Source organism: Fusarium phalaenopsidis, assembly GCF_050370095.1.
Source record: "Fusarium phalaenopsidis strain FUZ10S chromosome Unknown contig_32284, whole genome shotgun sequence".
Classification (NCBI taxonomy): domain Eukaryota; kingdom Fungi; phylum Ascomycota; class Sordariomycetes; order Hypocreales; family Nectriaceae; genus Fusarium; species Fusarium phalaenopsidis.
In genome coordinates, this window is record NW_028145414.1 from 1,011,777 (window position 1) to 1,031,120 (window position 19,344).

General features: G+C 47.9%; 4 protein-coding genes across 4 annotated transcripts; all 4 read left to right on the plus strand.

Moving 5' to 3' along the window:
• Window positions 1-216: 216 nt before the first annotated feature.
• LRP88_02223 (uncharacterized protein) lies at window positions 217-519 on the plus strand (the record flags this gene model as incomplete). Its single annotated transcript, XM_083238891.1, has 1 exon — window positions 217-519. One exon carries the CDS (start codon window positions 217-219, stop codon window positions 517-519), a length of 303 nt encoding a protein of 100 aa, XP_083105486.1.
• A 786-nt stretch (window positions 520-1,305) lies between these two features.
• Window positions 1,306-2,373, plus strand: LRP88_02224 (tyrosinase family protein; the record flags this gene model as incomplete). The annotated part of the gene is made up of 4 exons (XM_083238892.1): window positions 1,306-1,409; window positions 1,461-1,614; window positions 1,676-2,068; window positions 2,134-2,373. 4 exons carry the CDS (start codon window positions 1,306-1,308, stop codon window positions 2,371-2,373), a joined length of 891 nt encoding a protein of 296 aa, XP_083105487.1.
• Window positions 2,374-4,929: 2,556 nt separating this feature from the next.
• Window positions 4,930-6,104, plus strand: LRP88_02225 (uncharacterized protein; the record flags this gene model as incomplete). The annotated part of the gene is made up of 2 exons (XM_083238893.1): window positions 4,930-5,488; window positions 5,695-6,104. 2 exons carry the CDS (start codon window positions 4,930-4,932, stop codon window positions 6,102-6,104), a joined length of 969 nt encoding a protein of 322 aa, XP_083105488.1.
• Window positions 6,105-9,253: 3,149 nt separating this feature from the next.
• On the plus strand, window positions 9,254-11,810 carry LRP88_02226 (FAD-dependent oxidoreductase; the record flags this gene model as incomplete). The annotated part of the gene is made up of 5 exons (XM_083238894.1): window positions 9,254-9,555; window positions 9,613-9,888; window positions 9,956-10,307; window positions 10,364-11,013; window positions 11,066-11,810. 5 exons carry the CDS (start codon window positions 9,254-9,256, stop codon window positions 11,808-11,810), a joined length of 2,325 nt encoding a protein of 774 aa, XP_083105489.1.
• Window positions 11,811-19,344: the final 7,534 nt, after the last annotated feature.

Genomic DNA, 19,344 nt, shown 5'->3' on the forward strand with positions numbered 1-19,344 from the left:
GACGATGGCCATCTACTTTCAGGCGCCACGGGTACTGTATTGTCGGAGCTCATCGGGGCCGACAGTCCAATCTCAGAATTTCCTCCTCCAAAAACGCCCCCGCAAGAAAACCAACTATCAGACGACCTTTGGCAAACACCAAGGAATGCGCAAGAGGTATCTTCCCTGCTAAAACGGGGCAGAAGTGACCAAAATCGCGATGGTCGCAGTTCCCATATGGCCGAGCGGAAGGTGCTCAAGATGACAGACCAGTTTATCAGCCAGAACGTTCTTCTAAGGAAGGAAAACGAGCGCCTACGACTAAAGCTATCGTTACAGAAGCGCACAGGCCGGAAGACTATTGAGAAGGATCCCAATGAGCGATTTGCTCGGATTGAGGAAATTGCGTACGCGAGCGCTCAAGCCGAAGATGCCGCCGTGGCTTATGAGCGCTCTCACGCACCCAATATTATTAATGATGCGATGGAAATTGCGCAGTATAGTGAAGAGGAGATGGAGAATGTGTTCCAGCTTTCATAATTAAAATTGCATTTATTTTCATTGAGAAATCACGGAATTACGCTTGGTGGAGAGATTAAAAGTGAGGCCCCCCGGACGTGGCGGTCGTGGGGTGCACACGGTCGTAGGGGGCATGACGTTAGTTGTCTTGCTGGCCAGTGCATGGATAGTGTCCGCTCAGTAATAGGAAGCTCGTGGGATTGAGTTTTGGTTCGTCAGGGACATCCATGAGCTGATATTCTTGGACGGGGCTGTGTGGTTGATAAAACCTAAAATAAAGCTGAGGTTAGCTCACATTGTTCGGATGATACCTCGAAAGTGGGACGGAAATCACCATATGCTTGAATTTCACGCTTCCTGACCATTTTCTCAGCCTCAATGCTTCTGCCGGCTGGGCTGTAAGCGAGAGCCTGGGGTGCAATGTAACGTCCAAGCAAGCCTCGGATGGAAAAAGGAAGCTAATCATGCCCAAGAGTTGGTCGTTGGTCTATATGCCGTTAGTAGACACTCGCCTAGCCCTCGTATTTATGGAGTTCAGTACTTTGGTCGGACTACGTCTACGTAATACAGGCCTTGCTGACGCGCCTGGAACCAATTTCTCAAACTTTCACGCTGGTGGGACTTAGTATGGATTGTTGCGACCTCTTGTCTAGACATTAAATACCCAAAGGAACAACAAGGACAGATTTTTCATCAGCACTATACATTTGATCGAGTTTCTAGTTCCTTCTTTGTGTTTTTTTACACTCGTTTTCTCACGTCACTCGTTACATTATCACCCACCACTCGCTTACCAACTTGATAGAAATGCCTTCTTTAAGTTCCTATCTCTCTCTTTTCGCTATTGTAAATGCAAGCGCGGCAGCGGTATGGAATACTACCTGCACCACTAAGGCGCAGCGAAAGGCTTGGTGAGTTCAAAGCCAGAAACTCCTTGTCTAGAGCCGACTGACAGCAGGCAGGCACACGTTGACCGACAATGAAAAGACTGCCTACCTTGACGCCGAGCTTTGCCTCATGTCCAAGCCTGCCAAACTTGGAGTTGAGGGTGCGGTAAACCGATGGGATGAGCTTGACTGGGCACAAATTGCTCAGGCCAATGTCATCCATAACGTGGTATGTGAATTCCATGACGTGCACCTCCTAGATGACGAGCCAGTTCTGACCGCAATCGCAGGGTGCTTTCCTGCCTTGGCATCGCTATTACATGCGAGTCCATGAGTACCTGCTGCAATCCGAGTGCGGCTACAAAGGAGGCCAGCCATGCTGGGATGAGGTTGGTGACCTTGAGGCTCTCAACGAATCCGTCGTCTTTGACCCCGACACTGGATTTGGAGGGCAAGGCTACAATTGCGTCAACGACGGGCCCTTCGCAAACCTCACCCTACACCTCAACGCGACCTCGAAGAATGTGAACGAGTGCCTGACTCGTAAATTTAGCCCGGATGGTTTCCAGAATGGCCAGCAGGCGTACATCGACGAGTGTCTGAATACGACCAACTACGTGGATGCTTTCGAATGCTACATCTTCAGACCCCACATCGCCGGGCACGCTGCTGTGGGGGGCATAGTACGTTCGATAGCCTTGGTCTGGACTCTTGAAGATGGTTGAGAAGCTGACAATTCTTTGCACAGATAGCTGATCAGATTGCGAGCCCTGGCGACCCGCTCTTCTTCCTGCACCATACTTACCACGGCCGTCTCTGGTGGCAGTGGCAGCAAGACGACTTGGAGAACCGCCTCACAGACATAGGCGGACGCAACGTCCCCTATAACAGCCCCCTCGAATCGAACGGCATGGAATACCCAAGTGATGCCTTTCTTCTCTATGATAGGGACGGTGGCAACGTTACCACACTCAACCACAATCTTTGAATGGCTGGCATTGCACCTACCGCTACGATTAGGGAGGTCATGGACCTGGGCGGCGACCTCATTTGTGCCGAGTACGTTTAAGCCGGCTGAGTATAGACATTCACACATGTACAGTTGTAATTATTACTTTAATCACGATCCTCTTCTTTGTGCCGTGAGGCCTTGGTGTTGTGACTGATTACTTCTTTTGGAGTCGCAATCAATGAAAGCAACAACAGTTTTGGACCTTGATAACATGACCACGGCAGGATAGCAACCCGGCGAAACAGACGCGTTAAGAAGTGATGGGCTGGCCTGGTCCTTTTATGGCTCCGACAGTGAATCTATCATCTCGGCTGACAGGTTGAATCTTGTTGAGTTTCACCTACCAGCGTGCCACTGGGACTTTGTGCTTGTTGCCCAAGATGAAACCACGAAATCCGGACGTGCCTAGCTGGTTGCCGTGAGAATTTTCCCCCCTCGCACTTCATAGTTGTGGTAGGGCTCGTTGAAACTGTGTCTTAACGGAGAAGTCTAGGGAGCATTTTCACAGGAGTAAATTTCATTTCATCTTTTGACAGGATAGAGATCATCATCGTATCAATACTTTGCGTAATAATGGGACGCTCTGGATATGTGTGTCGCCTGTACCTAAAGCTCATTGGTGAGGTGTCAAAGGGATAAACCGGAGAGCTTTATCAAGTGCTGGCACACCAGGAGGAAACTTCAGGAAGCAGAAAGAATATATAAGTTTTAGGAATTAGGGCGTTGTGATGGATTGTTCGTGATGGCTCGAGTTAGAATTCTAAGAGTCTTGATTTATCTAGTAGGCCCATAGGAGCTCCGACGAACGATGATTTAAAAGGTAGAAAGGACCACTGTGTTAGCATTTGGATATGATGCTATGATATATTGATAATGTGCTCTTTATTATAGTTGAAAGCCATCCCTCGATGGCATAACTGAGTCAGAAGACTGTCATGTCGACTCAGGCTGGCGTTATTGCCTTTGATTCTTGGGGAAGCAGGGTTTAGAATAGGGCAAACTTCAGGGTAGCCACTATGACATTTGGAAAGCTTGATAGCAGGAAAGATTGATGTTAAACGCGCTTACGATTGGTTCAGATAGATCTCTGCGAATGAAATAAATCCGTTATCATAACCATAACTTGTCTAGCTGTCCATACACTCAAGCATTGGAACCGTGTTCTAGTTTTCCGACCCTGGCTAGAGCTTCCACCCCTGTCCGTCCGGGAAGATTGGCGTTACATTGAGACTTGTCCAAAGAAACTTTTGTCCCTTACGCCAGAATGAGCTTGGGGTGATTCAATGGGCTGGGCTGAACCATATGGACCCAAGGCTGTGTCAAAGTCCGCCCAGCTATGCCACACGACCAGTGGATCGCGATGATCAGTAGGTTCTCTACTGGCCAGTACGATTGTTTACAAGTTTCGAAAATCTGAGAACCAGGGCGACAAAGTCCCGTTCTCGTCGTCATGGGCTATCGCTGGTTTATCTGCCCTGAAAGGGCTGATTAATGCCTTTGGAACAAGCCAAGAGTCGAGTCATGAGACACGTCTGTGCTGGGTCGGCGGATTTCGACCATGATCCGTTCTGTTATGTCAGCGGCGGCCATTGCTCGCGAAAATCGGTACTTGCCGCAGCAGAATCCGAAATTGAGCCAGTATGGTGTAAGACGGTTGGACGAAAGACATCTAGAACTCCGCTGCGGTGGAGGAGTTGTTAACCCAAAGGCCGTGCATTTGATCATAAAGGTGAATCGGCATTGAATTGCAACCCGTCGTACCCGCCTTGATGAAAAGAATGTAACGAGACATGACGTGGATCGAACCACGACAGCAGATAGTCAAATAAAACTACAACAGTCGCGCCGAGTGGCAGAGATTGGAGGGATAGCATGAACCCCAAGCGTTGCCACACTGACTGATACCTGCCATATTCAGTACCTTTACGCAAGGTTCTTCGGTCCGGATCGTCATAACTATTCCATGAATTCTTAGGCAAGTCATGGACCCAGGCTATCAAGCCCATGCTTCTCCCGATCGGTGCGACCGAGATGACAATCATGACACCACTAGGGCTGCGCAACTGGTAGAGTAGCACCCGTCTTCGTTTAGGTACAAGTTCCTGACAGAAAGAGCTGAATAAGGCAGCGAATTTAGTAGCACACCAAAACAACATTTCATGCTTCAAGTCAACGACGTTCATAAGTGACTAAGCGGGGATTAGACCATGGCAGGGCCAGGAGTTGGTAAGATACCCACTCTGTGATCAGTGGTCTGACCTTGTGTCTTGTTATGGGAATTTTGGAGCATTGGGACGGAGTTTGAGCCAGATTTGACATCTCCTAGCCTGTTGGTCGAAGGGGCTAAGCAACTGCCATGAGAACTCGGCACTGACTCAGGAGACCGACATTCCGACACAAAGACTGAGAGAAAGATGGGAGAGTCTGAACGGCGTGCAAGGCCTCGAACTATTAAAGCTGCCACTCACTCGCATGAATCTTCTGAATAACATCTACCATCATTCGAGCAGACAGCCTCCGAATACAGGAGCAATGAAATTATCCAATTTTTCTTCTACCATCACCCTACCCGCCGTCTTAGGCAGCACTGGCCTGGCCCTGGGTGTCTCCCTCCTCCAACCCACAGAGCCAGATGTCGTGCAAGGTGCTATACGCATCCATGGCGATGGTGCCTATCCAGTATATATGCGCCGCCTTCTACCCACCGATGCTCCAAGAGCTCGCTACACAGGATTCAAGCAAGAGAGTGTCATTCTCAGGAAGGGTACCGTGCGCAGGGAGGGGGCCAAACCCTTGAGCAGTGACATCCTGTTTGAACGGGATGTTCCTGTCACCCTTCGAGATGGAATCACAATCTATACCGATGTATTTCGACCCGTGGGGGACCAACGGGTTCCAGCCGTGGTAGCCTGGAGTCCATATGGGAAGCAGGTGGGAGGGCAATGGCTCGACGACCTCACGAACCGATCCAATGTCCCCCTTTCCCATGTGTCTGAGCTACAGAAGTTTGAAGCCCCTGACCCGGCCTACTGGGTCTCCCAGGGATATGCAGTCGTTAATCCCGACGTCCGCGGCGCGTATGCGTCTAAGGGTAACATACCCTACTGGGGTCGCCAACTTGCTGAAGATGGATACGGCTTCATCGAATGGGCAGCTGCTCAGCCATGGAGTTCTGGGAAGATTGGCATGGCTGGAAATTCATTCCTCGCCATACCCCAATGGCATATTGCAGCGTCGAAGCCTCCACACCTGGCCGCAATCGCCCCATGGGAAGGGGCAACAGTATCGTGCGTGCAGCAGCCACTTCGCTGGGCATCGGAAACCTGGGCTTTGAGGAAGCCATCATCATCACTTTCTCCGGCAACAACTATGTGGAAGATTCTCCGAGGATGTACCTCAACGGCACATTTTACAACAAGTACTGGAAGAATTGGACCCCGCAGTTGAGCAACATCACTATTCCCGCATACGTTGTGGCGAGCAACACGAACCTGGTGCATACTCACGGGACCTTTGACGGTTTCCACAATATTCTATCCAAGAACAAGTGGCTTCGAGTACGCAACTCACACGAGTGGCCGGACTTTTACCAGCAGGAACACACGGAGGAGCTACGCATGTTTTTTGATAGATACCTCAACGGTGAACAGAACGGCTGGGAGAAGACACCTCGGGTCAGAATCTCGGTTCTTAACCCAGGTTCTTAATCCAGGTTCTACTAACACCGTGGACCGTGTCGTCAAGGATTGGCCTGTGCCGGGATTGAAGTCGCGGCCTTTTTTCCTCCACCCCAACAACTCTCTTGCAGGGAAACCGGCACACAGGCAGGGTTCTGTTTCCTATGAGATTGAAGCTAACACGACTGGCGTGACATTCTCCTACAAGGTCCCAGAACTGGTTGAGATCATTGGTTACATCAGAGTCCGACTCTGGGTAGGGGCCAAGGGCTCGGACGATATGGAGTTGGCCATCAAGGTTGAGAAGAGAGACGCAGATGACAACGCCTTCCCGCATTTAGGGAGTGCGGAAAGCACTGAGCCCGTGGCGCGAGGCAATATCCGCGTTTCCCGCAGGGCACTAGACATGAGTCGCTCAACACCAGCTGAACCATACCTCCTGCACGAGAGGGAGGACTTACTGAGCCCTGGCCAGATAGTTCCTGTTGATATTGGTCTATGGCCAACAGCCTTGCGGTTCCACCCGGGGGAACAGATAGTCCTCACCATCTCGCCCACAACCTTCTCGCCATCGACCTTGGATATGGGGCTCGGGGTTGCCAGCGCGCATGTTCCCAGCGATAACGGAACCTTTGCTCCAGGGACAAGCCCAGCATTAAAACTGCTGGGTGGCACCATATCGAACCCTGAATTTGTAGCTGCCCAACGGACGAAAACATCCGCGACACGCAACAACGGAACTCATGTTATTCATTTCGGAGGGAAATTCGGCAGTTATGTTCTGCTGCCGCTGAACAGAACTACTACTTAAGTTATACTTGGTCTTGCATAGTTAGGTAGCAGTCAACAATTTCGTTTGTGAAGACAGGACAGTCATCGACCGAGGACATGACGTCACGGAGCTGTTCAGAAACTGAGGGGTCCTCCCAACTGGCCAGCGATACGTCAGTTGGTGGTATCGGGTGACCTTCTATGAAGACCAAGAATCTAAATCAAAGACTAGGAAGAATGGTCTTCTGCATTTACCTAATTACGGCATGTGTCCGGCCCTCATATATCATCAATTTTGAGCCTGACTGTAGTCTTGGAAGTGCCTTCTCACTCGCAGCTCTACGCTTTTGTTTGAGATTTCTTGTCCCTGAAGCTTGGAGGGCTGTGGACAATGCGTCAGCCCATGGGCTTTCCAAATCCCGTGGTCCATAGAAATGCTATCCCGGAGCTGCCTTAAAGCGAGCCGGTGTTACCTTCTGCCTAGTTGTCGATTATTATTCCCTGGTGTCAGTTGGTCTGTCGACTTAAGAGAGGACTCTGAACGCACCTTGTCGAACTCAGATAGCCAAGGGCGACAAGGGCGACACAGTCTGATGATTCAGATTGGACTCAATGACAGGCGACGGATCTGCGCCTTTAGGACAGGAACGAAGCGGCTCGCGGGTTGTTTAAAGATCCAATCAGAGTCCCAATGCATTGGTTTTGCCGCTGTCCAGCGCATCTCAGCTTTGTCCTCAAATGAATACATATACTGGCCATATAAAATCTGGTCCTTGTCCGTATTTGGTTTTGGTAGAGGTTTGCATGGCCAGGTCATGTTTCACTACCCAGGTAGAACAATTTGAGATTTGGCCTCCCTGGTGGTCTGCTGTCAGGCTACCAACAGCTAACATGGAGTACCCAGCCTAGCAGGAAAAGAGCCAACACCTGCAGCAGATTTTGAGCTGTTGATTAGAAGTGAGTGGCAAAATATGTTCTGAACTATGGGAAGTTCTCATAGTGCCGACAACGTGCCGTGTGCCTGAACTTCGCTTAACCTGAAACATTCGATCATAGTTTCTGGTTCCTCTATAGCCCTCCATCATCTCAAAAGAACTACGCCAGGCTCGTCTAGAAAAAAGATATTGAAACAGCAAAGAGAATACTCCCACAATCCCCCTTCGCAACCACGGCCGCGGCTTGGCTGACCAGAAGCTATACAGAAGTGATATGCCATCGCAAGGAGCGCATGGTACGCGATATAGGGTTGGCACATCTTTGAAAATGGGTTTCAAGGCAGTTGTGTGTCAACAATTGTGTGCTTTCTTCTTCTTTTGACTAGCTGATGGCTGTCTTTTGGCAGTGTCATCAAGGGCACATGAGAGAGGTGTCTGTTACAGCCCCATCAAGAGGTTTCAGCAACGGCCACGGCCAGGAAGATACTGGCGAGATGGAAGAAGCAAATCTAGGATGTCGGAAGCAAATTGTGACTTCAATATAGTCCTGATGATGGATCAAATGGGACGTTATGTGGCGTATTGATGATATAGGTTTAGGGATATGAGTGGAAGCTAAGATGAGAAGTAATAGATCATGCTACTGTGGTGAATGAATGTTGGGCCCGAGAGATATGGTAAAAGACAGAAGAGTATATTTCAAAGTAAGAATTCGTAGCTCATTATAGAGACCACAGCTGGCTGTTAGGCGATAGTTGGTGTTTACTTCCAAATCGTGACATGAACAATGTATCGTGTTTAAGGACGTCTGCGAGTAAAACCCTTGCCCTTAATAATCAACAATATAACTATTAATAGATGCTGAACTTGAAGAAATCACTTCATGATAAACTTTTATCCGGTAGGGAAGATCATTATAGGGCATAACTTATGGCCACATGTCCATCTGAGACCACCCCCTGGCAGCACGAGGCCACTTAGTCTTCCGGCGCGGACACGTTTCAGACTCCGATACGCATTAGGATAACATTTCTGTCGTCGGCGACACGGGATGCGTCCAGTCCCGTAGCGAGTGGTCAACTGGCTGTGGTGAGGGTTGCTAACCATTCTGGCCAATGATCTACATTGCGATTTGCGGCAACTGCGCCAAGGATGGTTGATCTTGAAGGAGGGTTTGGCTTATCTCCACAAGGATGTGGGTATCAATCGGTGATGAAAATATCTTCCGATGCCGTCTCGGCGTGGAAGCATGGAAGCTTAATGTTGACCAGGGGTAGTTAGTGCAAACCCCTTGCATTTCAACGTTGTAACTAAATTGGAGCATGCCCAATTTAGGCAATCCGGTATTTTGAGAAGCCGCCAAGTGCCGCTTTGTAATATTGCGACTTGCTAGGTATAATACCGACCTCTGGCAGGCTGATTGGCAATGTTGATCAAACTACCTACCAACAACCATTGGACGCATTCAAAATCATGGGGTTCAAAGTCATCATCGTGGGAGGCAGTGTTGCTGGCCTGTCGGTGGCCAACATGCTGGAGCAATTCGATATAGACTACGTCCTTCTCGAAGCCTACCCACATATAGCGCCCCAAGTCGGTGCCAGCATCGGCATCCTCCCCAACGGCTTCCGTATTCTCGACCAACTAGGGTGCTTTGAGCCCATCCTTGACATTGCGGGAGAGTGCCGCTACACCCTTGGCAGCATGCGAGGACCCGACGGCGTTCCGCTCACTGTCAGCTCCGAGACCAGCTTATCAGTCCATTTCGAGAAGAGGTAGCAACAATCTCTGGGTGCAATTATCGCCGGCCACTTGACTAATCACAACGGTAGAGTCGGATATCCCTCAATCTTCATCGACCGACAGATGCTTCTTCAAGTTTTGTTCAACAATCTCAAGCACAAAGATCGAGTCTTGACCAAGAAACGAGTTTCTCGCCTTCAATTGACCGAGGAAGGGGCTCAGGCCTATACCCAGGATGGTTCCATGTACGAGGGGGACATTGTTGTGGGTGCCGATGGTATTCATAGCGCAGTGAGGGACGAAATGTGGCGTCTTGGAAAGGAACAGAGCCCTGGGTACTTCTCCGAGGATGAAAACTCACATACGTATTGCTGCATATGCTGTCTGTTTATAGTTGACATGTTATTACCAAGAGGTGCCGGTCTCCACTAGGTGTGTATTTGGAATCTCGAACAAGCCCTCTTGCTACGGCAGCCGAAGTCAACAGATGGTGTTGGGGCAAGATCACGCCTATCTGGTCATAGCGGCTCCAAAAGATCGTGTCTACTGGTTCCTGTTCGACGGTCTCCCCGAGACAAAGTATGGCCGGCATATTCCGAAATACTCAAAGGCCGATGAAGAAGTACTGGTAGGGGCGCGCCGCGATGACCCTGTCACAGAGGACTTGACCTTTGGCGACCTCTACGATAAGAAAATTATGTCGACGCTAGTTCCACTTGAGGAATACGTCTTTGATCGCTGGCACTACAAGCGTATCATCACGATAGGCGATTCGGCTCACAAGGTAAATATTGGCACGCATGCACCCATTACACTTTGGCTAATAGCGCGTTATCTTAGATCGATCCAGCTTCTGGTCAAGGCGGTAATGGGGCAATAGAGTCCGCAGCTCTATTAGTGAATGCTCTTGTGCGGCAATTGAGGTCGACTCCTCAAGGTCTCTCTGCTACTCAAGTCGAAACCGCACTCGCAGAAGTTCATACCCTCCGTTACGAACGTTCTAAGCGCCTGGTTCAACAAGCGCACATGCTTCAAATGATGGTTAGCCAGCGATTCCCACTTGCCCCTCAGCTGCTGAAGCGTATCCTTCCCCTTTTTGGCCCAACCGCCTTTGCCGACGTCGTGGTCCCAATTTGCGCCGCCGCTCCTAGGATCGAAGGTATTCCTGTCCCACAGCGACCTCACTTCGTCCCGTTTGAAGACGAACTGCCATCAAAGCCCATTAAGGGTGGCCTCCTTAGCAGAGTGCCATGGGTGCTGGCATCCAGCAGCCTTGGGGCGTTGGTATGCATCGCCCTTGGAAAGAACAACATTGGTGCTGGGACAGGAGTCATCTTCAGCACCCTTCAGCAATGGGGCGCTGGAGGCATGTTGGTCAAGTTGACAGGACAGGGCCCAAGGGAAAGCCTTGTCTCCAATCTGATCCCGACTCTCTCCACGTGGCTCATCGAGGGTTCCCGAAATGGAAATTCCCTCAACCCCCTATCTTGGTTTGAATCCCTCTGATCATATGAGCGTGGTCCAGTAACTGACGTGAAAAAGGACAAGGGCCTACTCGCTCATATACACCATATCTGGACCAACCTCAGTGCTTCCTCTCTTCTGCCTTTCATCTGTCCTTTTCTCAACCCAGTCTACCACAGCCAGACCAGTCGACCCCATCGTTGCTCAGTCCATCATTCCAGCTGTCACCCTCGGCTACATCGCGCCAACAGTGGCAGGGCTATTACCCATTCCAGATACAGAGATCAGGAGCCATGTCGGTAATGTTTGGCGAGCATTCCCACTACTTTGTGTGGCCTTTACCAAAGGACTTAGTACAGTCCGTGCCACGAAAAACAAGACCACTGCACATGAGGATGCTCAAGACAAGGTCGACAAGCCCCTTGACTTTGCCACCGAGTCTGAGATTCAATTCTACAAGAATGATGATATAGCTCCTCTCAAGCTCGCTTACGGCACTACTTTCACCCTCTGCGTCGCTATTCCAGTTGCCACGAAACTCGCATCCGCTGCGGCCGAGCATGTCTTTAGAAGATGGACCCAGTCAGGTCTCTCCCAAGTATTGCCCGCTGCTGCGAACATTGGTTTCATCAGTGCAGCTTCAGGTCTTGTATACTCGCTATATACTGCATGGGAATTGCGATCACTCGGATATGTGGGAACAAGGCAGGCTGTTGTTGGGGGGTTGGCTTCACTCGCTACATTGAGCCTAGCTGGACCTGGTGCCTTGATAGCAGGCATCTCTTACTGGAGGGAGTATACTATCTCTCAGTTGAGTATGTAGATGTGGTCAACAATCCCCTTCCCGTAGAACAAGACCGGTGTAAACATTGTTCGACTTGAAGCTTTACGCTAGACTTTCTCCGTCGTTGCAAAGCTCCCCCGTGTTGACAATGCCCGCGTCTATGGTATTGATTCCACGTGTGTAAAGAATCTATCTAAAGAATCTATCCTTAATTTTGCACTGCGTAGACCGAAATAATCGGGCTTATGATCTCTTCTTTTTCATCATTGCTAAGAATCAGGCAACCGGACCTACCTGACTCCCCGAACGCGTGTACATAGCTCATCTTAATACCAGAAGCCTGAGGTCCAATCGATGCCACACTTTTAAGGTAGTTGTATAGAAAAGCTTGGGTGGTTCTAGTGATATTCTGGAGCAATGAGGGAGTTTCTATCATGGCGGCGCTACTAAAAGCTTTATCTGCGCTATATCCCTTTTGTTAATATTATATCTATCTCGGAGAACTAGTAAGATCAACACAGTAGAGAATATACACAAAGGATGCCACTTATTATCTAAAGGCGGATGAAAGTTTAGTAAGTCTTATTAGACTAGACTGCGTGAATATTGAAATAGAAGACATAATAATCTAAAAAGTTTGATTAACTAACGTACATGATAAGCATGCGTCGCATGCAAGTATGCGTCGCACTTTTCCCTCCTATACCTAACTTTTCATTTAATTAATTAATTCTTTAACTATTAAATATATTAGACCTAAATACTGAGGCTAAAACTCTTCTTGCTCTTTAAGCACTTCAGAATAACCTAAAACTAAGCATCCGACGCGCTGCAAACCTCTATAGGATCTCCGAGCATAGGCTACGTCGCCGGCAGAATAGCATTCAATCGCGATATGATTGGATCCCCTAATCGCGTCGACTATCTGATGTTGAGGAATAGATTATTATTTACTTCATTCTCGACCTAGACTCACGAGGATTTCCCCCCTGACTACGTAGTATAAAAGAAATGGCTGATTAATTATTTGCCGACCGCGACGCGCCACTAGTCGGCACGCGTTGGGCTTATAACTTCGTTAGATAATACCTAGAGCTTAAGATGCGTTTTTTTTAGAAATATAACTACTAGAGAGCTAAGTGCGAAGATCTAGCTATTATCTATAACTAGTTTATGCTTATAGCGAATATAATCGCGAAGTATAGCATCTGATTAGATAATATCTATAACGTTAATAAGACTAGCTTTATGATAGGCATGATTCAGAGCGGAATAATTATTATAGGCATAGAAAGGCGTGGAAAGCCAAAATTAGTGCAGCCTAGAAACCGAGAATGGATTACGGTCATCCAGGCGATTAATGCGGATGGCTAAGCGATCCCGCCGTTCATCATCGGTGCGGGCCAATATCACCTCGCCAACTAGTACCGAGAAAGTAACCTCCCGGGCGATTAGGCTATTGCGACGACCTAAAATGGCTGGACCGATAACGAGACCGGGCTCGAGTGGCTTAAGCACTTTGATTAGTGCATAGCTAAGCGATCAAATAGTCGCTATCGTCTTCTAATCCTCGATGGCCACGAAAGTCACTACTCTATCGAATTCGAGAGATATTGCGAGGAGAAGAAGATTATCAGGCTTTATATACCACCTCATTCGTCTCATCTACTTTAGCCACTTAATATCGGGTGCTTTAGCGTGCTTAAGAATACTTATGGTTAAGAAATAGAGCTTCTAATTAAATGCTCTATAACCCATGTTTTAAAGACTGAGTTCTTTCTGGCCTTCTACGCTGCATTTTAGGCCACTATAATAGAAAAAAATATCAAGTTAGCCTTCAGAGGAGCCAGGCTTATTCCTCTTGACCTAGAAAGTATAGTCTCGAAGCTTAATGTGTAGCTATAGACTCTAACGCCGCCTAAGGAGGTAGCTAAACCGTCGACCCCTTGGGTCTTAAAGACCCCAAAGACTATACTTAAGGCTTAATCTTAGTTAGATTACCTCGAGAGGTAAGTAAAAAGGCATAAAAGTAGCTCCCTAGAGTTAATTCTAGAAGCTATATAGTCTTCTTCTAAGGGAACAATAATAGTTATACATAAGGTTGCCTTACTCGAGGCTAGGGTCAAAGAACTTAAATAGGCAAATGAGATACTAAGCCGGCGCCAGAGGGCAAAAAGGACCTAACTATAGAAAAGAGGGGTAATAATAATAGAGGAAGGAAGGCAAGTAATTAATCAAATGGATATTAATGCGTAGGTAATGGCTAAATCGTCGAGGAGTGGTGGTCAAGGGAGGTTAGCGCGACCGGGAGTTCGGTATTATAGTATCTACGGTAAGCCTAGTTATAATGCAAGAATATATTAGGTAGTAATTAAGATATCTAGGGAAGAGTATAGCGAGTAATTTTAATTAATGAAATAGTTTATAGTATTTTTATTATGATTTTTATCTTAAAGGTATAAGAAAAGTGCGACGCATACTTGCATGCGACGCATGCTTATTATATATGTTACTCTTAATTTAGGTTATTACTATTGTAATTACTACTCTTCCTGTTCTATATTTTGCACTTACTATAACGTACATAATAAGCGAGCGTCGCAGACAAGTGAGCGTCGCACTTTTCCCTCTTATATCTAACTTTCCATTTGATCAATTGATTCCCAACCACCAAATATGTTAGACTCGAATATAGAGGCTAGAACCCTTCTTGCCCTTTAGGCCCTTCAAAATAACCCTAAGCTAAACATCCGACGCGCTGCAGGGACCTACCGGGTCTCTGAGCATAGGCTACGTCGGCGACAGAATGGCATTTAAGCTCGACTTGATATTATCCCTAAATCACGCAAACTATCAGATCTAGAGGAATAGATCCTTATTTAGTTTATTCTCGACCTAGATTCACGAGGATTTCCCCCCCGGCTACGTGGTATAAAAGAAATAGCTAATTAATTACTTATCGACCGCGACGCGTCACTAGTTAGCGTGCGTTGGGCTTTAAACTTCGTTAGGCGATACCTAGAGCTTAAGACGCGTTTCTTTCGGAAATATGACTACTAGAGAGCTAAATGCGAAGATCTAACGGTTATCCGTAATTAGTTTCGCCTCGTGGGGAATATAATCGCGAAGTATAGGATCCGATTAGATGATCTCTATAACTTTGATGAGACTGGCTTTCTTATGGGCATAATTGCAAGCAGAATAGTCGTCATAGGTTTAGAAAGGCGTTCAAAGCCGAAATTAGTGCAGCCTAGAAACCGGGAATGGATTATAGTCATCCAGGCGATCAATGCGGAAGGCCAGGCGATCCAGCCGTTTATCATTAGCGCAGGCGAATATCACCTCGCCAATTGGTACCAAGATAGCAACCTCCCGGGTGATTGGGCTATTGTAAGGACCTAAAATGGCTGGACTGATAACGAGACCGGTCTCAAGTGGCTCAAGCACTTTGACCGGTGCATAGCTAAGCGATTAAATAATCGCTATCATCTCCTGATCCTCGATGGCCATGAAAGTCACCAGTCCATCGAATTCGAGAGATATTGCGAGGAGAAGAAGATCATCCGGCTTTGTATGCCACCTCATTCCTCTCACCTGCTTTAGCCACTTAACGTCGGGTGCTTTGGGCTACTAAAGAAGGCTTATGGTCAAGAAATAGAGCATCTAATCAGATGCTTTATAACCCACGTTTCAAAGACCGAGTTCTTTCTGGCCTTCTATGCCGCATTTCAGGCCACCATGACGGAAAAGAATATCAAGTCAGCCTTCAGAGGGGCCAGGCTTATTCCTCTTAACCCAGAAAGTATAGTCTCGAAGCTTAATATGTAGTTACGGACTCCAACGCCGCCTAAGGAGGAGGCTAAACTATCGACCCCTTGGGTCTCAAAGACCCCAAAGACTATGCTTAAGGCTCAATCTCAGTCCGAATACCTTAAGAGACGAGTTATAAGGCATAAAAGTAGCTCCCCAGAGTCAATTCTAGAAGCTATATGGTCTTTTTCTAAGGGAATAACGATAGTTATGCATAAGGTTGCCTTACTCGAGGCTAGGGTCAAAGAACTTAAATAGGCAAATGAGATACTAAGCCGGCGCCGGAGGGCAAAAAGGACCCGACTCTAGAAAAGAGGAGTAATGATAGTAAAGGAAGGTAGGCAGGCAATTGATTAAATGGATATAGATACTTAGGTAGTGGCAGAATTATCGCGGAGTAGTGGTCAAGGAAGGTCAGCGCGACCGGGTATTAGGCGTTATAGTATCTGCGGCAAGTCCGGGCATAATGCAAGGACATATCAGGTAGTGATTGAGATATCTAGGGAAGAGTATAGCAATTAGTTTTAATTAATTAAATAGCTTATCGTATTTTTATTGCGGTTTTAGTCTTAGAGGTATAAGATTTCTGTCCCACTTGCTTGACTGTCCTACTTGCTTATTATATATGTTAAGCTTTTAATTAGCAATGCCATATTATAAATAACATTCATAAGATATAAAAACTCTTTAAAAGTAAAGTAATTCTTTTACTTACCTTCTTCCTGTTATTTCTTTTTCCACGGGGTGCATATTACGGTTATTGTACTCTCTCTTATGTAAACACCATAGCTCTGGGCCAGTTTTCCTTGCTATCATTCCGTTCAGTCGCAATGTAGCCATCTCGGGAAGCTGACTGAGACCCCAGAGATCTTGTCAGAACTCGAAGTCCCGATGATAGGAGGTGAAGGTGCCACTCAATCTTGTCCGAGCCCTCATGAGGTCGTGTGAGGAGGCACGTGATAGCGGTGGTTTTACCAGGGGTACAGCCAAGAATGCCACAGTAGTCAGCCGCAGGGAACAGATAAGATAAGTATGGCCCCACCTCTCCCCGGCCCCGGCCCCAGCCCCGGGTCTGCCCCAGAGGCCCGGACATCGGTCACGCAGCTCGCCTGGCCCCCGAATTAGTGCCAAGAGGGCGACATCATGAGCCCGGCTTTGCTAGTCCTCACATCTACTGATGACGTGGCCCTGTTTGCGGATTATTGCCTCTTATGTCTGATGGACAAAGGTTTAAAATTGGTTCTTTTTCCCTGAATAGGAAGCGAAATGATCAAGCCCAAGAAAAAATGACGCGTTCAGACCTACGTTTGCGTCCGCTTCGATGTTCTTTGTCTGTTCAGAGCAGTGGCAGACAGGGGGTGACTTCTAGATCAAAGAGTTGTCCAACCAATCTTAAAGACAAGTCCCATGTTCTCTTCCATTACGACAAATGTTGACATATCATTTCCGGCCATGTATTATCTGCAGCAGCCACCTAGAACTATTGGAAAACTATAGTACTGTCAATATGCCTCGATATAGCTCCCGTTTAATACCAGTCTCCTCCTTTTCGCGGTCGCCCAGACGGCGATCATTTTTCATCATGAGTAAACCCTAACTCCGTTGCCCCGCCCACTGTTCAGTTGTTACTATGCATTATCCCATTCCTAGCGGGTGAGAGAAAGATGCCTGTATGCAAAGTACCACCTGGGCCCTGTCGGAAGATGGCTTTAGAACAGGCCGCCGCGACGTCAAGAGCAATACCCTTTGTGAGATTGCAGGTGACTGACTCCCGAACTTTTGCGGACGCTGCACCCAATGGGATATGATATATCATCAAAGAGTAAGATTGTTGGTGATTTATGGCAGACACTACTTTATGGTCAAGAAAGATCCCTTAGCACAGGGATGAATACATCAAAGCAGCGTTTCCCAGCGTCAGGAGTGTGCTTTCCAACCAACTCATTTGCCCGGTCACGTTCTCCGCCCATCATAACGCTTGCTTTTTGTTATTCTATTTCGCCCATTTCAACATGAACCTCAAGAGCTGGGACTCTTATGTTACAGGCCAAGGAGACTCCATGTCCTCCTGGGTGGTCTCGTACGGTATTCCTTAGCGGTATCTCCAGTACAATTGCCCCGCTCACGGGACAGGCATGGGGGGCGAGATGGCGCGGTATGCCGACTTACAGCACATTGGTGGGCTACCATCCCCGGAGTTAAATCTGTGGCCCACCCCAAGATCCGACCCTTGGAGGCTACGGGACCAACTGACGGGCCTTCCCCCGCGCTTCGACCTTAGAGGAAACCGACTCCGATGGTATTAGCATGGCAGATCTTTGATCGGCTGCTAGTAATGGAGCTGCATTGGTCATTGACAAGCTCGTGGAGGCTGTGAACAACAAAACCATGGGCGTGTCCCTTGATTAGGAAGCGTTGCGACGCATGAATCCAAGCAAGGCTAGCTCGGATAGAATTGAGGATATGCCCAGATTTAATTTGGCAGACCTTGAGACGATGCATGAAGTTCGAGTCTTTGATTGTGAGTCATTACCAAGAGTCTTTAAGCTCATTCTTGAGTGCAACTAACAAACTGAGTCGACCCAAGCGACCCAGGAGAGCTTTTTGGGGACGCAAGCGAGCCTCAAGTCAATACCGGTATCTTGCTAGCCAAGAATATCGCCCACCCTAACTCTGGGTTGGGAGCTGGCCATGTCCTGGTGGCCGAGTTAGGGGTTAAACGCCAATAGGTACGAATAAACGAGAGATGGTTTTGCCGTTTTGATAGCGAAACATAGGAAACACGATTCTTGAGCATACTACGGTCGATAATTGAGGATTATATCAGAGAATACAACGCCGAGTTGGCTTTGTGGCCGGCCGAGCGTGTCATTTATATGTCTCGCCGCCATGGCCAGTTCCAATATCATGAGACCTACGAGAGCTTTTTTGAGGACCCTTGGTTCTCTTAGAATCGGGCTGAATAGCGATCTCATGGATGGGTGGTCAAGAATGCTGGGATGAGACTAGATGATTGAAGAATGGTTGCTCTCTCACGCTTTGTTTGACTTGTGAGATTGAAACCCTAGGTTAAGTTTGAGTTGCTTTTCTCTAGCGTATTGTCTTTTTCACCAATGCTTGAGAAAAGCCTGATATATCCGAGGCGTGGCCCCGTCATGACCCACGGCCATGAGGGGAGGACTGGTCATGTGATGAATGTCTGTTGAGTTGATGGGTTAACTGAGCCAGGAGATCGAAGTTATATTTGAAGAATGACTTGAACTAATATCGATCTGCCGTCAATTTTTGTTTTGCACTGCTTTTGTGACAGCCATACTAACCGCAGAAGAGCTGGTCCATCATACCATATAAGCACGTACCTTGGAACTTAGCCCCTCATGAGGGGACCATATCATGAGCTGTCACGGCAGCTCAATTCAAAGGATGAAGAAGTCATGGAATCCAAAATGGAGGAAGGCATTTACATCTCCGCCTAGTCTGTCGGCGCCACGGACGAGTGCCATAAAATATGTGCCTGCTCACCTTGGTCCATGGTTCGAGCGACTGATGTGGGGGGAGGGGTGTGATCATGGTTGGCGTCAGGCGAGAGTCATCACCTGCATTACCTAGGGAGAAGAGCAATATCATGACGGAGGAAAATCAATACCGCTGGACTGAGAGAATGATATTTGAGGCCAATTAGATCTCCCATTACGGCCAACAATCAACATGCCACTATGAGTTAAATCCGCTAGTTGGTGGCCAAATGCGGGGGACGTCACCC